Raw genomic sequence first — 18009 nt, 5'->3', positions numbered from 1 at the left:
CGACTCGAGACCTCATGATCTCGAGTCGAGACCACCTGGTCTCAGCTGGGCTGCTTGACTTTGTTATTGGGCCGCATTACGTTATAACCTGTTTTGGACTATGTGTTATCTGCCACTGCTTAACTGGACTATGTGCTACTACTGTCTAACTGTTCATATGCTAGGATAGGTCCAACACCGTATTGGCAAGTATGACTTACGTACTATGTGTTAGATATGTGTAATTTATACGTGACATTCTTGCACACGAACCTAATAAATATTTAATAACCATAATAGGGTATGGTTGACTAACGTAACACAAGTAAATTGACTACCGAGCAGAGCAAAGGTGAGTTCACTACTTTTTACTTAAAGCATGCGTTCCCGGTGGTTGGGAAACGGAACGAAACAACTTTTCCTGGTTTGGAATGGCTTACTATCTCCTTGTGCGGGATGCGGTATTTCTATCTCCTTGTGTGGGATACGGGTAACAACACTATCCCCTGTGAGGGATACAAACCTACTTTTCTTCCCTTGTTATTGGGAACCTTTAGTTAATTACTGTTTATACGGATTGCAACAAACGACACTAAACGAAACTCTATCACTCAAGTCCCTACTACATAATACCGATTAGTCGCCGGGGCCAGGCGAACGGGTTATTAGTTGATAGCGCTATTTAGGTTTTATCAGCCTCACACCGTGCCCGTGTATGGGATCGGGCGTGAACTAATGGACTCAGGCATCCGTCAATGATGATAGAACATTGACATCGGGGCATTCTGCGGAAACGCAACGGTTACCTAGTGTTCGGTATTGGAAAAACAGTTTAGTCGCTTACTTATGGGGTAGCTCCCCATGGCATGTATAAACGAGTAAATTAACTGGTTAAAACAAGTTTTTGGAATTAAAACTGTAAAACTGCAAACACGTGAACTCGCCAACGTTATGCTGACACTCTACTGCATGCTTTGCAGGTTGCTCGATACAGCTTTGGACGGACATTGCAATCGGATGGAGTGCGTGGTTCGTAAGTAACATGTTAATAAACTTGTGGTTTCAATTATGATGCGTTTTCTTCCCCTTTCCGTTGTGAACTTAAACTATGTCTTGAAAAATTTAAATTAGGTCACTAATTATGCTAATGTTTATAACAATAACTCATCCGTTCAAAATAATTAGTGGCTAAGATCCTGGTCGTCACATGCCTCGCGGTAATACTCCGTGTGTGGAATTTGAGGGTGTGACAAAAATATTCATCTTCACACATAACACTTGTATGACACTTGGTAACCTCATGGGTTATAATGATTTTATGAGTTGAACACCCATAAGAATCATAACAAGGTTTAGGTCCTTAGATGATAACCTACTACTTTGACAAATGAATATGATTTCAACATCAAAGATTCGAGTGTACATAGATAGTATGTAGGTCGTATATTATACACATATTATTAAGTCCAAATGTTCAAGTATTCAAGTAAGAGGTAGAAGATTACATCTTCATTTAGGTACCTCAAGTTGAGTCATGGGTGTCATGGATGGGGTAGGAAGACAAGGCTTCCATTTAGGTACCCCTTTGATGTTCACCACTACACTTGATGTAAAAATAACCAAGGAGGGTCATGAACTAAGGTCTTTACATGTATGTAAAGTAAACTAACTAATAGAAATCATCAAATCATGTGAGGATTGTATGTTTGGACAACCCAAGTTGTTCCATAATCACTCATGTATCAAAGACTATGTTTGACATGATTTGTGGGTTGAAACCCTAGACAAAACACCAAGTTTATGAGGTTTAATCCTCTGATTTTAAATGTCTCAACCTTGTTTTTAAGCTTAACCAACCATGGGATAAGTTGTAAGCATTAGGACATAGGCATGAGATGTGTTAGACACAAGTTGCATAGGTTTAAACAAGTTTTGAAGAACATAAAAATCAAACAGAAAGTTTATGGACTATTTCGGGGCATTTCCAGGTCTGATTTCTCCAAGGAGAAGTCTAGGAATCGAACCCCATGATTATCCAAGCAAGTAGGAAAAAGAATCAAGTGAATCGGATAAGAATTGAGTGAGTTATGCTCATTTTCGTGAAGGGGTGTCAATCTGCTCGAACCTTTGCTTTCAGCTACGGTTTGGAGGATGTTTTGAGAGTTTTTAGTGTTGCAAAAGTGGTAGGGAGGCTGGTTATAAGTGGTATTTATAGGGGGAAGGATTAGGGTTTCAATGGGTTGGGCTTTGGAAGTGTTTAGAAGGGGTTACACCTTGAAACTAGCCCACAAAACCCAACTATATGGGGCTGAATTTTGCTGAATTGGGGCTGCCATATTTCTTTATTTTTTTTTATTTTTTAAAACATTATAATGAGTAATTTTGTTAATTAAGTTGTGTAATAATATGCAACAATGTTTCCCCTAACTTGTAACAAGGTGAAATATGAAATAAAACATGATTTAACTAGGTAAAAAGTGTAATGTACAAGTATGTAACATGTTTGTAAGTGACAAATATATGTCACATATTAGATGATTAACCGTTGTATAAATAAGCATATTATTAGGGGTTTTTAGGTATCAACAATATAAGGACAAGCATGGACATGCATCGTGAATAAGTATAAGTATGAATTACAAATAAGGATTCGATGTACAATGAATTCGAACGTATGAACATGTATGAATATGTAGATGGTGAATTTAAAGAAATACGAATTTTATTTATGATCCAAGTCTCGGATTTTACAACAAAAAGACGACTACAATAATACAAGATTTCCAAAAATAGCATTACAAGGCGAGCTTTCTAATTATGGAAAGTATGAAAAAGCAAGGCGTTATAGTCTCCCCTCCTTTAGGAAATTTCTTCCCGAAATTTATTTAAGAGGTAGATTTAAAGAGTTTTGGTAACAGTTCGAGACTTGAGATTTTGAAACGTTTTGAAAAGTACGAGATTTTGGGAAGATAAAGATAAGTTTGTAAAATGATTTGTCGAGCCGAAATGGGTTTGAGGCATAAGCAGGGGTAAACAGGTACAGGTAAAACGATTTGAAATGTCTAAAAATTAGAAAGTTCTAAGGGTAATAAGATAAGTTAGGATTTGAATGCTTAAACGAGCTTGATTGTGAACGAGGTTCGTATGAAAGGAAGGAAATAGGAGCATGGGGCGAACAATTGACACTAAATGAACGCAAGTATACGAATGATATGGGCATTAGATAGATGAAAGTAGCATGTTAAGGATGAAGTATCGTCATGGATAATCGGGCATAATGTGTTTGTGAGTTGCTTAAAGCTTGTATTAGGTCCAAGAGGTCTGTAAAACACTGAATTTCCCATGACACGTTTTACGAAATTTTGGTCACATGGTGAAAACACTTATATATAGGAAGTACCAGCGACGTCTCCACCATGTTTTGACCATGTTACGTCCGTTTCGTCTTCGGTGTCATGTTACGTTCCGTGTATTACCATACGCAGTAGCACACTCTATGGTTCTCATACGCCTATCACTATAATCCCGTGTGCACCCGTGATTATTTTGATCGTCGCATGATCCGCATAGCTTGTACTAGTTGTGTATGAATCGGGGTATACATAAAAAATTTAGAATGTATACGTACAAGAATATAGTATATAAGCAAGTCCATGCTTAAGTATGTGTGGGACCCACGCAAGCGAATCCCTCAGGTTACGCTCGCGTATAGGTACGAATGTATGAATCATGAGTAAGGATGAAAGTATGAGCATAAGTTTAAGTATGAATACGCATGTATGTATGAGCATAAACATAAAACGTGTAAGTAGTATGTGTACAAGCAGAAGCGTTAAACGTATAAGTAGTATGTGTATGAGTACAAGCATAAAACGTATGAACATAGGTGTAGGTATGAAAAATAAATATTGCGTATATGGTGTACGTTGAGGCATTGCGGATTAGAAAGGCTAAGTATGTAGATACGAACGATATAAATGGTGTTATCGCGAGATATCGACTAAAACGTGTATGACCATGTGCATGTATAGCTGTTCCAACAAAACGTTGAGTTTATCGAATCAAAATTAGATTGAGCCTGGTTTGAAAGGTAGAATATAGTTTGTATATGTAAAGGAACATAAAGTACTCGTTGGTTATGCATAACGTATTTTGTAACAAATAGAAATGCTAATTTTGTTTAAAAGGGTTTACGTAATCCGAAAAATGGTCGGTCCCTATGAAGTCTTCTTGCCCACGTGTTTTGTAAATTGGTGTAGGAAAAGGGTTTTCGTTAAAAAGTAAGTTCGTTTCATCAAAGAAGAAATTATGAATTTAGGAGGTTCTTGTGAAAATTAGGATCCTTAGAAGAGAAATTTAGCAAAAGGACTTAGTGATTAAAAAATTAACAAATGATTTGTTGATGTTGAAAAGGGTATTTGGTAAAACAATCATATAACTTCTATAAGATCTTATAAGTATTTGAGAAAGGTTGGTTGGATTTTGATTAAAAGTAGAAGGTGAGCATGTTTTAGTGATTAAGTCGAATATGAAGTTCAGGGGCAAGAGTTTCATTGAACCGATTAAATTGATAGGTAGCATTTCGTAAGGTTTTGATGTTCGAGCAATAAAACGTTTTAAGACATGATTATGAATCTCGCGGATATGAGTTGAGTGAAAATAGATTGTAGAATAAGAAGTACGTTTGATAAAACAATGCATTTTGAAATCGGTATGAGTGGGTATTTTGAATAATGATAAACAATTTGGGTATAAGATATGATCGAGTTTGCATAATAAGATATTTTGAAGAGACGTTTTGGTAACGATCACCTAGGTAAGGGAATCACCCCTAACTCGTTGGTGATGTCGTTTTTTTTTTTAAGAAAAAGGGGAGTGGAGTTAGTCGTCAAGGTAAGGAAATCACTCCAATCTTAATGATATGTCTCCACTCGTCGTTACAAGGAATATGAAATTATATTATATGAAATCATGCATATATATAAATGTATGGAAAAGGTTCAATATGTTGTGTGCATGAAAAGAGAATATCGAAAGTATACTCGAGTTTGAAAGATTGCATCGTATAAAATAAATATTAGAAACACATGTTTAACCAAAGTTTGGAGTGTTCCAAAACGGAACTTTGACTAACCAAAGTGGTCGAAAAGTCTTTTGAATTTGAGGAGCATGCTTTGGCCTAATAGGTAAAATACTCTCTCCGACAAGTCGGTTAACGGTATTTACCCTTCCGGTTACTACATGTCCCAAATCAATCGAAATTTCGAGACTTGGCGGGATTAAAAAAAATATCAAGGAGTGGATCTAGTCGTCAAGGTGCGGGTTTCACCCCTAACTTGACGGTTTCGTATCCTAAGTGTGGTTGGTACTTGTCGGGTCGAAATTTAGTTTCGACATGTTGACAAGGGTCCACTAGAATTTAAAATTTGAGATTTACCATTAAGATGTGGATTTCACTCCTAGCTTAATGGCGATATCTCGTGTAAAAAGGAAGAATATATAGATTGAGCGTCGTTCACCAAATTGTGGGTTTCACGCCTATCTTGGTGAATTCGTCTCATTTGTATAATGTGAGGGTTTACGGATTTAGAATAGTCAAGTAAGATGCATGAGGAAAAGTGTATGTCAAAAGAATACACAAACGAGTATAAACACATAAGAAAGCATATCAACAGTGGTACATAAAGAATAAAGAATGAAACAATAAAACAAGTATTAACACATAGAGAAATATGTCAAGAATAACACATAAAGATTCAAACAATGAATCAAGTGTTAACACATAATAAAACAAGCACTAATGCGTACGAATAACATGTCAAATTTTACACATGAGTAACATACATGTTTTAAAAAAAAGCATAGATAAGTAACAAATAAGGTATCATGTAGTGGTTCAAACAAAGCATACGAATAAGGTTCTAAAACTATAGTCTAGGTGAAAGCATTCCTACTTTTCCTAATTCCCTATAGTTATGGCTCTGATACCAATCTGTCACACCCCAACCAATGGCGGAAACATCGGGATGAGACGAAGTGTGAAGATTGCTCGAGACATCATACACTAATAATTGTGACAAGTATTTAAATAATCGTTTCATTTCATTTCTAAAGAATCAAGTACAAGGTTTTGAAACAAAGTACAACAACATGAATAATAAAATGATACAATACAAATACAATTCTTTCTAAGTGTGTATCTAAGCATCCTACTAGATTCCATGCATCGTCAACATCCACCTGTAACATGTTAAAAATAAAGTTCAATGCAAAAGCAAAGGCGAGTATACAAGTTTGATACATACATAGCAAAAGATAAGTTTTGAACAATTCCTCATAGCAAGCATGTGATTCAAGATAAGCCTTTAAATATGGTATGTGTCTAACATATCAAACCAAGGAAATGCAATATGCTCATGACATAACCGAGATAAAGGGGCGGGTCGTTAATCTTATAGCGCTACATATGTCACGGTTTGGCTCGTACGAAGTTAATGATAAATTCAACACATAAGTTTCACCCAAGTTTAAAGTATCAAGCCATCACGTATACAAGCATGTTATAGGAATGTTCATGTGTTTAAGCAAAATGTTCATGTGTAAGTTTTTGATAAGTAAACATGTTATACCCCAAAAGTGGTAAAAGTAAAAAGGGGGAAATACGAGTATACTCACAAAGTTTGCATATGTTTTCCGATTATCCAATGTGACAAAGTTGCCGAGGTTGGAAGGTTGAATGCGTAAGGGTTTAAGTTCAAGCATGTTTAGAGTCGAGATTTGGAATGAAAGTGACATGAAAATATTATATCAAAATATTCATCTTCACACATAACACGTGTATGACACTTGGTAACCTCATGGGTTATAATGATTTTATGAGTTGAACACCCATAAGAATCATAACAAGGTTTAGGTCCTTAGATGATAACCTACTACTTTGACAAATGAATATGATTTCAACATCAAAGATTCGAGTGTACATAGATAGTATGTAGGTCGTATATTATACACATATTATTAAGTCCAAATGTTCAAGTATTCAAGTAAGAGGTAGAAGATTACATCTTCATTTAGGTACCTCAAGTTGAGTCATGGGTGTCATGGATGGGGTAGGAAGACAAGGCTTCCATTTAGGTACCCCTTTGATGTTCACCACTACACTTGATGTAAAAATAACCAAGGAGGGTCATGAACTAAGGTCTTTACATGTATGTAAAGTAAACTAACTAATAGAAATCATCAAATCATGTGAGGATTGTATGTTTGGACAACCCAAGTTGTTCCATAATCACTCATGTATCAAAGACTATGTTTGACATGATTTGTGGGTTGAAACCCTAGACAAAACACCAAGTTTATGAGGTTTAATCCTCTGATTTCAAATGTCTCAACCTTGTTTTTAAGCTTAACCAACCATGGGATAAGTTGTAAGCATTAGGACATAGGCATGAGATGTGTTAGACACAAGTTGCATAGGTTTAAACAAGTTTTGAAGAACATAAAAATCAAACAGAAAGTTTATGGACTATTTCGGGGCATTTCTAGGTCTGATTTCTCCAAGGAGAAGTCTAGGAATCGAACCCCATGATTATCCAAGCAAGTAGGAAAAAGAATCAAGTGAATCGGATAAGAATTGAGTGAGTTATGCTCATTTTCGTGAAGGGGTGTCAATCTGCTCGAACCTTTGCTTTCAGCTACGGTTTGGAGGATGTTTTGAGAGTTTTTAGTGTTGCAAAAGTGGTAGGGAGGCTGGTTATAAGTGGTATTTATAGGGGGAAGGATTAGGGTTTCAATGGGTTGGGCTTTGGAAGTGTTTAGAAGGGGTTACACCTTGAAACTAGCCCACAAAACCCAACTATATGGGGCTGAATTTTGCTGAATTGGGGCTGCCATATTTCTTTATTTTTTTTTATTTTTTAAAACATTATAATGAGTAATTTTGTTAATTAAGTTGTGTAATAATATGCAACAATGTTTCCCCTAACTTGTAACAAGGTGAAATATGAAATAAAACATGATTTAACTAGGTAAAAAGTGTAATGTACAAGTATGTAACATGTTTGTAAGTGACAAATATATGTCACATATTAGATGATTAACCGTTGTATAAATAAGCATATTATTAGGGGTTTTTAGGTATCAACAATATAAGGACAAGCATGGACATGCATCGTGAATAAGTATAAGTATGAATTACAAATAAGGATTCGATGTACAATGAATTCGAACGTATGAACATGTATGAATATGTAGATGGTGAATTTAAAGAAATACAAATTTTATTTATGATCCAAGTCTCGTATTTTACAACAAAAAGACGACTACAATAATACAAGATTTCCAAAAATAGCATTACAAGGCGAGCTTTCTAATTATGGAAAGTATGAAAAAGCAGGGCGTTACACATTACGCATTAATAACTTAATTAATTATCTTCCAAAATTCCAACCCTTTAGGATTGTATCCTTGCTGACTCAAACTACTGGTTGAGGGTAACGTCACCTTCAAAAGAGGGGCCTACTACTATAACTAAGATAATCTCTTAAAAAGTGCAAAAGTGCGGAAAACATCAAAGGTTACACTAAAGGCGAGTCGGATCCAAGTGATTCATCTTGTCTATCTGTTTTTATTTTATTTTTTTTTTCAGCATTTTTAGTTTTTATTTTCATGTTTAACTCTTTTTCTAAAATTTTGATTTGATTAGACGTTGAGGATAAACCGGTATTAAAAGCTCTTGTGTCCTTGGACGACCTCGGTATCTTACCAACGCTATACTACGCTCACGATGGGTGCACTTGCCCATATGTATGTTTAGTGTTAGTAAAATATCGTGTTTTATAAATTTAAAACTTGACTAAAGTCTAAAAAAGGGCTAAAAATATATGTAAAAATATATATACACCGACACACATCAACATGTATATATATATATATATATATATATATATATAATAGCTTAATAGAAAAAGTATCAGGCTAGTTGCAAATAGTCATAAAAGTACTTTCATGCAAAAGCCTACTAAATCATATTATAAAACACCGTAAAGACATGACATAATTTATGTAATAGTATTTGGCACATTAGCAGTTATTAAAAAAACATTGAATTTTGAAAAATAAAAAGAAGTCCACCAAACATCACCCAACCCATATACCAAAGGCATGTGATATCAGTAATTAACTCAAATCAATATTGATCCATTGACCAACCCATCTATTTGGCTAATTCTATTGTGTTATATTACAAATGAAGCATGCACAACATAAGTAGAAGACCACAGATTTATTTTATAAAATAATTTTGTTATTTAAAACAATAGACTAGCCCAACACAATCTTGTGAACGTGGAGCAAAAGAAAAGCTTTGCGAAAGAATTACTTCTCAAATGAATTGCAACAGAAAAGCTTTGTGTAAGAATTACTTCTTACTTTGACTATAATATGGTCAAAATAATTATGTTTTGGATAGATACTTAACTTAAATGGTGAACTAAACAAACCACCCTCATCGCAGATGTAAACTATGTGGGGACTTTGACGCTCAATAGCAAGATTGTGAACACACCCATTGACAGTTTGACACACGTTTTTTATGTTAAAAGCGCATCACATTACATTGCTTAATGGTCCACGGTCTGGATGTTCTATATCCAAACACCATATTTAGTATGCTAATAATAAAAGTGACTTGACATGTTATGCTTGAGGGGGAGGGACTGGGGAGCTAGTTCTGATATGCTTGTTTACCTGTCTAATCATGTCTCCTTGTTTGAGTGGCAGGTTCATCAGAACTCATCTCGCCAGATCTACACATTAACCTGATGATGCTATCACCACCCTTTCCAATCTTTCTCTTTGGAAAATGTTTTAAATCTGATTTTGGATCAGTAATCCCGCAATGTGGTAACCTACTTATAGCACCTGTTCCCACGCACAATATTAATTGTATAAACTGTTCTCAGCCACTTTAACTCTACGCTGACCGGAATAACCTGCATCCATGAAAAATAACTTCAAAATTTCAGTTATTCTTCTTAAATTAACTTTTTATGTCACACCAACATTTAGAGATAGTAATTTCAGCCCACTAATCTGATTAAAATGACACCTGTAAATTCTACGAATCTAAAACATAAATAAAAACTTACATCTGGTGAGGTTTTCTGGTTCCTTTTAAGTATTTCACCTAAAATCATCAACAACAATATTATTTTATTAGCACATTAATCCAAAAAACTCGATCAATCTATGTATTTACATGCACACTGGTGGTGTGTTGGTATGTTTTTAGTGAATACTAACCAAGAACCCTAATAAAAAAAACCGGGTATGATAACTTAAACTAAAAGTTGTATCGCTACACTCACATCACATAAAACAACAAATCATAAAAAATGTGATTTCAAAACAAAAATGGTGTCATTATCACAAATAGAAACCAGAAACCATCAGCACAAATTAATACCCTTTTTTGTAATCTAATAAATTTACAAATTTGTTGCTAATACTACCTTGATCGAAACAACAAAGCTTTGAGATCTAATGTGAACAAAGAGAAGATACAAAGATAACTGACCATATCTGTGTTGTATTGAAGTTTTTTTTTTTCTGGAACCAACCGTTGATTTGATAGAAGAGATGATGTCAGGGTTTTCGGTAGGAGAGAAACCCCATCGTTGGTTGGATCTGGTATCTAATAGAGGAGATGATGTTAAGTTTCATTCTTCCCTGTTTGAGAGAGAGAACGAAGGAAGATGGGTGTTTGAATTATGAAATAAACTTCATGCTTTTTGGGGGAAGGAGGATGGGGTAGAAGAAGATAGTTTGCAGAGAGAAAGTATGAAAGAGATGGAGGAGTGGCAGAATGAATGAATTCCTGGTTTGTAGATAGAAACATACAAACATTATATTGGATTCGAAAGTGTTAAAATGGGTCAACAGGATCCGATTAATATCCACGCGGCTTCAGAGCATGATTAGACAACTTTCAACATATTGATGCTTGGAATGCTTGTACCATATGCTTAAAATGCTTATACATGTTGAAAATGGATGGAAATAACCATATTGTCCTCTTAATATGCTTTATAATATAGTATAGATATATTATTTAGAGTTAAATGCTTGGTTGGTCCCCGTGGTCTGCAAAAAATGCAGACTTGATCCTAGTGGTTTACTAATTACACGCGTGGTACCAAAACTTGTCAAAAATGAACTCGCTTGGTCCCTAGCCGTAACATCAGTTAAATATCTCTGTTAAAACACCCCATATGCTTGGCACTAGGGGTGTTCAAAAAAATCTGAATCCGAAACCGAATCCGAAATATCCGAAAACCTGTATCCGAAATATCCGAATTTTCGGATATCTGAATTTTCGGATATCTGAAAATCGGATAATCCGAAAATTCAGATTAGGATTCGGATAGTGATTTTGAGAATTTTCGGATAATCGGATTATCCGAAAATATCCGAAAATTTAATTTTTATTTTTTTCGGATATCCGAATATACGAAAAATATCCGAAGTATCCGAAAAATATCCGAAGTATCCGAAAAATATCCGAAATATCCGAAAAAATGTCAGAAGTATCCGAAAAATATCCGAAATATCCGAAAAATATCCAAAATTTATATTCGGATATCCGAAACTACCCGAAAAATCTGGTTCCAAATATTAAAAAATAATAAAAAAATAAAAATTAAATAAAAAATTGGATATTCGGATATCCGATTAGATATCCGAACCCGAACCCGAAATTTCGGATATCCGAAATTTCGGATTCGGGTTCGGATGTCAATATTTCACTATCCGAAATTTCGGATATCCGATTTTCGGATATCCGAAAACCGGATTATCTGATCTTGAACACCCCTACTTGGCACATGAGGGTTATTAGGTTATTTCAACTCCTTCTTCTACCCACCCCACCCCCTTCTTCTTCCCCAAACCACCACCACCATCTCAGCTCCCCCCTGAAGAACTCGTGGAGCGCATTGATTGGAGGTACGCAAGTGCACGGGCGACATCCAATGCGATCTTGTGAAGAACCCGCCAAACAACGGCTCTCACCGATCTCATCGATCGTTCTTGAATGAATCTTTCCAAGTTTGAAAATCTTAGAGTTGAATCCATCATAAGAACGGATAGTATGCAGACAATCAACACGACATCATTTCAGACCGCCCGTATGCTCAATCTCATCATCAAATATTTAAATTTTAAAAAATTCTGGCATCAGATAATAAGCGGAGTTTGTAGTCACCATAGTTTAATCAGAGTGTTAAGCATAAAACTGGTATTATTATTTCATCATCTGCCAATTCAGTACAATTCAACCAATCAAAAAAAAAAAAAAAAAAAAAGAATATAGGAAGGACCATTTGACGCTAAAGCAATCAGTAAAAATGATGTGCGTTGGTAAGCCATCCTATAATTAACTATATGCATCTCTTATTATATCTCCTTGTGTAATCAGTATCTCCTAACAAGAAGAAGAGAGAGATTAAACCAGATGCGAGATTGTATATGAAAATGCAGAAGAGGGTGGGGTGGGAAGAAGAAGGAGCTGAAATGATTAAATTACCCTCATGTGTCAAGCACATGGGGTGTTTTAACAGAGATATTTAACTGATGTTAGGGCTAGGGACCAAGCGAGTTCATTTTTGACAAGTTTTGGTACCACGCGTGTAATTAGTAAACAACTAGGACTAAGTCTGCAATTTTTGCAAACCACAGGGACCAACTAAGCATTTAACTCTATTATTTATTATATTAATATCTAATATTATTATTATTTATATATTATTATGTATATATTGTATTGTAAAAAAAACATCAATATTTAAATGATGTAAAGATAATTAGGTTCCTATGTCCCTAATTTTGGTCATTTACGGGTTCATCAATCCAATCGGAGAATATCTCCACCTTTGCATTTATGACTCTAACATTCAGATCTATCATCAAAATGCATATCAGGATTTCAAAATTTAAAAAATAGTTAATCTCAAGCTATCCATTTTCATCTAAATGACAATCTATAAACATAACCGCTAATAACAATTTTAACTTTACCAAAGCATAGCGGTTTACCTTTTCTATTAACATACTATAAACTACCATACTACCGTTGTTATTTTTCAATATTTTAAAAAATCTGAATATTTTCATAATAGAGTAATACTAGCTACGAATGAAGTTGTACAGAAAGTAAATGATCACCTACTTTCATTGCTTTCCGTCAAAGAAAAAAAATAACTAAGTTATGTAAATGGTGTATATATAAAAATAATTCACTTGTGTATATTTGTGCAAATATTGTAAAGTTACATAATTCCTATATTTATATCGGTGTAATAGATGGGACTTATAATCTAATTAATTAACTAAGTGAAACTAACCAATGAAATTAAGAGTGTCAAGAAAGACAAAACACCATTTTAGTAAAACAAAGATGATAAATATTTTCTCCGAACACCACCATTTTTTTCATCCATATCCTACAAGCCCATAACTTCCTCGAGAAGGCTTTTTTAGCCGAGTTATTCTTATGCGATTGATTAACACTTCTCTTGTCATGAATATCCGTCTCCAAACCAATCATGTGTAAGTTATACCCCACGTCAATCATATACGTGACACTTGGACCCTCATTTCCTTGTCACTTTAGAAATTTGTATTTCTATACATAATGGCAACTATGAAAGCACTACACGTGGGTCCTTAAACGTCCACATGTGAAATAACATGCCATTTTGTCTTATTAAATCAAACGCAACACAAATTAAACACTTCATTTTTAAAATATAATAATTTTATCAAAAGCCCCAATACATTTTTTTTAACGTGGCAAATTTCTTTTAATACTTTTTCGTATATGGAACTTGAATACAAGACGATCTCCCCCTCTCAAACCTAGATGTTTAAAAACTTTTACCTTTACCAATAGACCATCACCCCATTAGTTAAAATCGACAAATAAATCCATAAAGATTCATGCAAAAATCTAAAAGTATGTGTAGACCGTCTCAACCTTTCCGGGTTGTAAGTGAATTCTAAAATCAGGGTGTTTTTTAAATATATAATAAAAAACAAAATATTGTTAAAATTTCTTATATCATACATGTTACTATGTTAGTGAAAAGAAAATCATCCGAAGTATATTAACTCTTTGCCCTCTTTGTCAGCATCAGGAAATTAAACAAAGTTGAACCCTAAATTAGTTATCCGACTTGTGAAAACACAAAGATAGATAAGAATTACAACATAAACCAGAGAGATTGAAAGTTATGAATAGAAATGAAATCATATTAAACGCGAATGTAAAACAAAAAGAAAATATTGGAAGTTGAACTTTACAAGCCGCCATATGAGCATACGTCACGTGGAAAAAACAAGCCTTTGTAATAAAGGTCGCTTGGTATGTTGTACGGATCCACCACGAGAGGGAAGGGATAGTCCTCTGGATCTGAGGATAGTATGCTGGGAAATCCTCGGTCTACCCGCATCTCAATTGAAACTCTCCCAAATTCCTCACATGAATAAAAAAACAGAACATGATTGAGTTCGTCATTTGCTTTATCAGTTTTTTTTTAACCGCTAAACTTCTATAAAAATTATAGAAAAAGGGCCAGCAAGAGACTGGGATTCAGAATTGCAAAATTACATCACGAATCTTAAAATCGACACATCTATCCCACTTAAGATGGGATAAATAAAACTTATTCCACATTTTTCAAATACGACAGCAAGTTTTCAAATACGACAAGTTTTGGATAATCACTATGGCCAATGACATGTCTCAATCCCAAAATTATAATTTACGAATTACATTATTATAAGAAAATGCAAGTACATTTACAAAACAAAAGCACAAATTTTTAACCTTATTTTGAAGAAACACAAACATAAACCTTAAAAACACAAACCCACCATCACTGAGTTACAACGACTTCAGCTGAGTTATTTACCACTGAGTTGACTCAGTAAGACCAAAAACCAAAGGCTTGATCATCTCCAGGGAGCCCGAGATACACTGAATTCCGGTCCATTTCGATCTTTTGCGTGTAACCGTCTACATTAGGCATCAACATCTTGCTCAAGGTGTTTTCTTCATCCAACGATCCATCACTTTGTTCTTGCTCAAATACATAGGATGAGTCAACCCGTTCAACGAGCGAGTTGTAAACCACATTGTTCAACTCGTTGATTTTCTCTGTGAAATTACCATTTTGCCCATAGCCCGTGTTCGTGTTTTTGGATACATCTTCCTCAACAACATGTTGGCATGGTTTTGGTTGAGACAGGCTTTTAGTACTCGATGAATCCGAGGTTCCCTTCTCTTGCAGCATCATTTTGTCACTTAATTCTTCAACCTAAAACAAGTCACTCATATTTAGCATGTCTTAAAGGAAAAAAAAATAAGTTTATGTTACTTGTATATATACACTTTAAGAAAGCCGAGGGTCTTTTTGGTTGCAGACTCTCTATCATCTAGGATAGAGGTAAGATTTGTCCTCGTTTCCCCCTCACCAGACCCTACTCTACGAGTGAAAAAATTTACTGGGTATGTTTGTTTGTAAGGATCAAGATCACAAAATCGATATTACCTCAGATTTTAGTTTCTCCTTCTCTTTAACAAGATCCTCATAGTTGGCTTTGAGTTTATTGTAACTTTCTTGCAGATCATCATAGTCCTTCTCTAGCTGTTTATTCTTCCAACGGGCTCGTCGGTTCTGAAACCAGATCGCGACCTGTCTTGGCTGCAGACCGAGTTCTTTCGCAAGCTGAATTTTCCGTTCTGGCTCGAGCTTGTTATCCGACTCAAAACTTTTCTCCAGGAACCGAACTTGATCACCCGTGAGCCGCCGTTTCTTCTCGGGCTGGTGAAAGTACTCATCATATTCATCATCTCCATTGTCTTCGTTTTGCCAAAATTGTCCCCCGGATCCATTCCCTTGATCTTCGAAACTAAGCATACCTGAAAGGATCCAAAACAAGACATGTTCTTGAAAAGTCAACACAAACATTCATCATCTTTTGATAAAATCTATACAATTTAATGAAAGTGATTGCTCTTTTTTACACCTCATTATATCAAAAACAGTAAAAAAGGTTTCTAAAAACAAGAAGATTAACACCGTTTTCATGTCAAATTACGCATTAATCACAAAAGTCAACGATCAAGATTCACAAAATTAAAAAAAAAGTCAAATGTAAATCTAGCAGGTAACTCAATTATGGTCTGGAAACATAAAAAAGATTAAAAACTTGAGGAAATGGGGACAACTAAGAGCCCATCATGAAGCAATCAAAGACCTTTTCAACACCTAATTAGATCTACAAACATAAATGATAAATCACAAAGTCAAACACAAAAAGTCAATTACCCTGAAAAGCAGACGATCGGGGTACAAACGAGGGATCAGCAGCAGATGAAGAATGAACCCTTTTGTTCGTCAGCATCACAGATCCACCGAAGAGAAAGCTTCGAGCTGCCATAGCTTCAACACCAAAAGAAATCACCACCCACAAGAAATATTGACAAATTAAGTCTCAATCAACCATAAATATTTTGTGAAAAATATATGTAACTAGGAAAAAAAGGTGTTTAGTAAAACTTGTGGCGGAAGAAGCTGGTGATGATGATCTCGGTGATGTGGGAAGTATGGGAACACCTGGTGCTCACACCCATCACTCGCCGCCGGGAACCCAGAAACCGGCGAGTTGATCAAAAGAAGAAAGCAAAGGGGGATTTGGTTCAAGTTGTGAGTTGAAAATGGTGAGAATATAGAGAGGGTGGGAATGGGATGGGGGGGGGGGGGGGGAGAACAGTTGAGGTGTGATGTGGGTGGATTCCTTTTGGTTGGAGGAGAGTGTGGAAACGTCGTTTTTTATAACGTACGTCCCCACTCTTTAGATCGTTAATATTCACACGCTTATTTACTCTCTCTCTCTCTCCCTCTCCGTATGTATATACATAGAGAAAAATAGAGTAAAATCGGTGTGAAAATAAGATAGGAAGAATCTATTAGCACACCCTCATGTCTATCAATACATTTTGCTTTTTCAATATGGGTCGTATAAGTCTATATTGAACGTATAAACACAAAAGTCAAATTTGCAGATGTCAGTTCTTGTCCAGTTGTCCGACGGCCGGCTAGACCTATACGGGTTGTATTGAATTGTTTTTTTTATAAACTCTATACAACAATCTTTAGTTTTTTAAGGGTTTAATAAAGAGTAAAATCCGTTTTGCTTCCTGTGATTTGATCATTTTAACGATTTTGCCTAAATCTTTTAAAAATAGTTATTTTCCTCCAATCTCACTTTACTCAATGGCCTTAACTCAGTTAAATCGTACAATTAAGCTAGTGGTATTTCGTGAATTTTATGTATAAGCACTTAATTATTTATAAATTTCTTAAATATGTTTTATCTTTTTATTTATTGATATTAAATTAAATATATAAAACATATCTCTCTTTACGTCTCTCTACATAATTAAAAGACAAAATTGCACAAATTAACCTTTATGTTATACCTAAACTGCACTTCATATCTTTCATTATGAAATCGGCCAAACTCAACCTTTATGTTCATATTTTGTTACGGGGGTCAACTTTCAACACAAACGATGTTAGTTTTTTAAGTTATCTCTCCTCACATGAGTTGCATGTGAGGGTATTATGGTCTTTTATGAGGCCTTTTATTTAATATATTTTTTTTTAAACCATAGTCAACCTCTCTTTCTCTTTCCCTATGTCATAACCTCACACACAACTTGCAGAATGTTGTTATCTTCAATATTCAATAATGAATTTTGCTTTTAAGTATTCAAATAACGATTATGAGTTTTGTTCTAATAGTGAGTTTTGATTTTTTTGTATTCACTAACTAGAATTATCACCCGTCACAATGCGGCGGAGATTCATTAGTTATATATCATGTTAGATGAAAGGCAAATGTTTCTCACATGACCACGAGCCTATGTGTAAAACCGGAAAAAAATAACTAAGTCGATCTCTGACT

The 18009-nt window shown here is 35.0% G+C and overlaps 1 protein-coding gene and 1 non-coding gene across 2 annotated transcripts; both read right to left on the bottom strand.

The window, feature by feature from the left end:
• Window positions 1-12206: 12206 nt before the first annotated feature.
• On the bottom strand, window positions 12207-12300 carry LOC118490048. Its single transcript, XR_004888054.1, has one exon. It is a non-coding gene; the product is annotated as a small nucleolar RNA R16 (small nucleolar RNA).
• Window positions 12301-14775: 2475 nt separating this feature from the next.
• Window positions 14776-16925, bottom strand: LOC110919400 (homeobox-leucine zipper protein HAT5). Its single transcript, XM_022163674.2, has 3 exons — window positions 16368-16925; window positions 15588-15958; window positions 14776-15353 (listed from the first exon to the last, which is right to left on the bottom strand). The coding sequence occupies exons 1-3, from the start codon at window positions 16477-16479 to the stop codon at window positions 14961-14963; spliced, it is 876 nt and encodes a 291-aa protein (XP_022019366.1). The 5' UTR covers window positions 16480-16925; the 3' UTR covers window positions 14776-14960.
• Window positions 16926-18009: the final 1084 nt, after the last annotated feature.

Source organism: Helianthus annuus, chromosome 2 (assembly GCF_002127325.2).
Source record: "Helianthus annuus cultivar XRQ/B chromosome 2, HanXRQr2.0-SUNRISE, whole genome shotgun sequence".
NCBI classification, from domain to species: Eukaryota; Viridiplantae; Streptophyta; class Magnoliopsida; order Asterales; family Asteraceae; genus Helianthus; species Helianthus annuus.
This window is presented reverse-complemented; position numbering and strand designations above follow the sequence as displayed.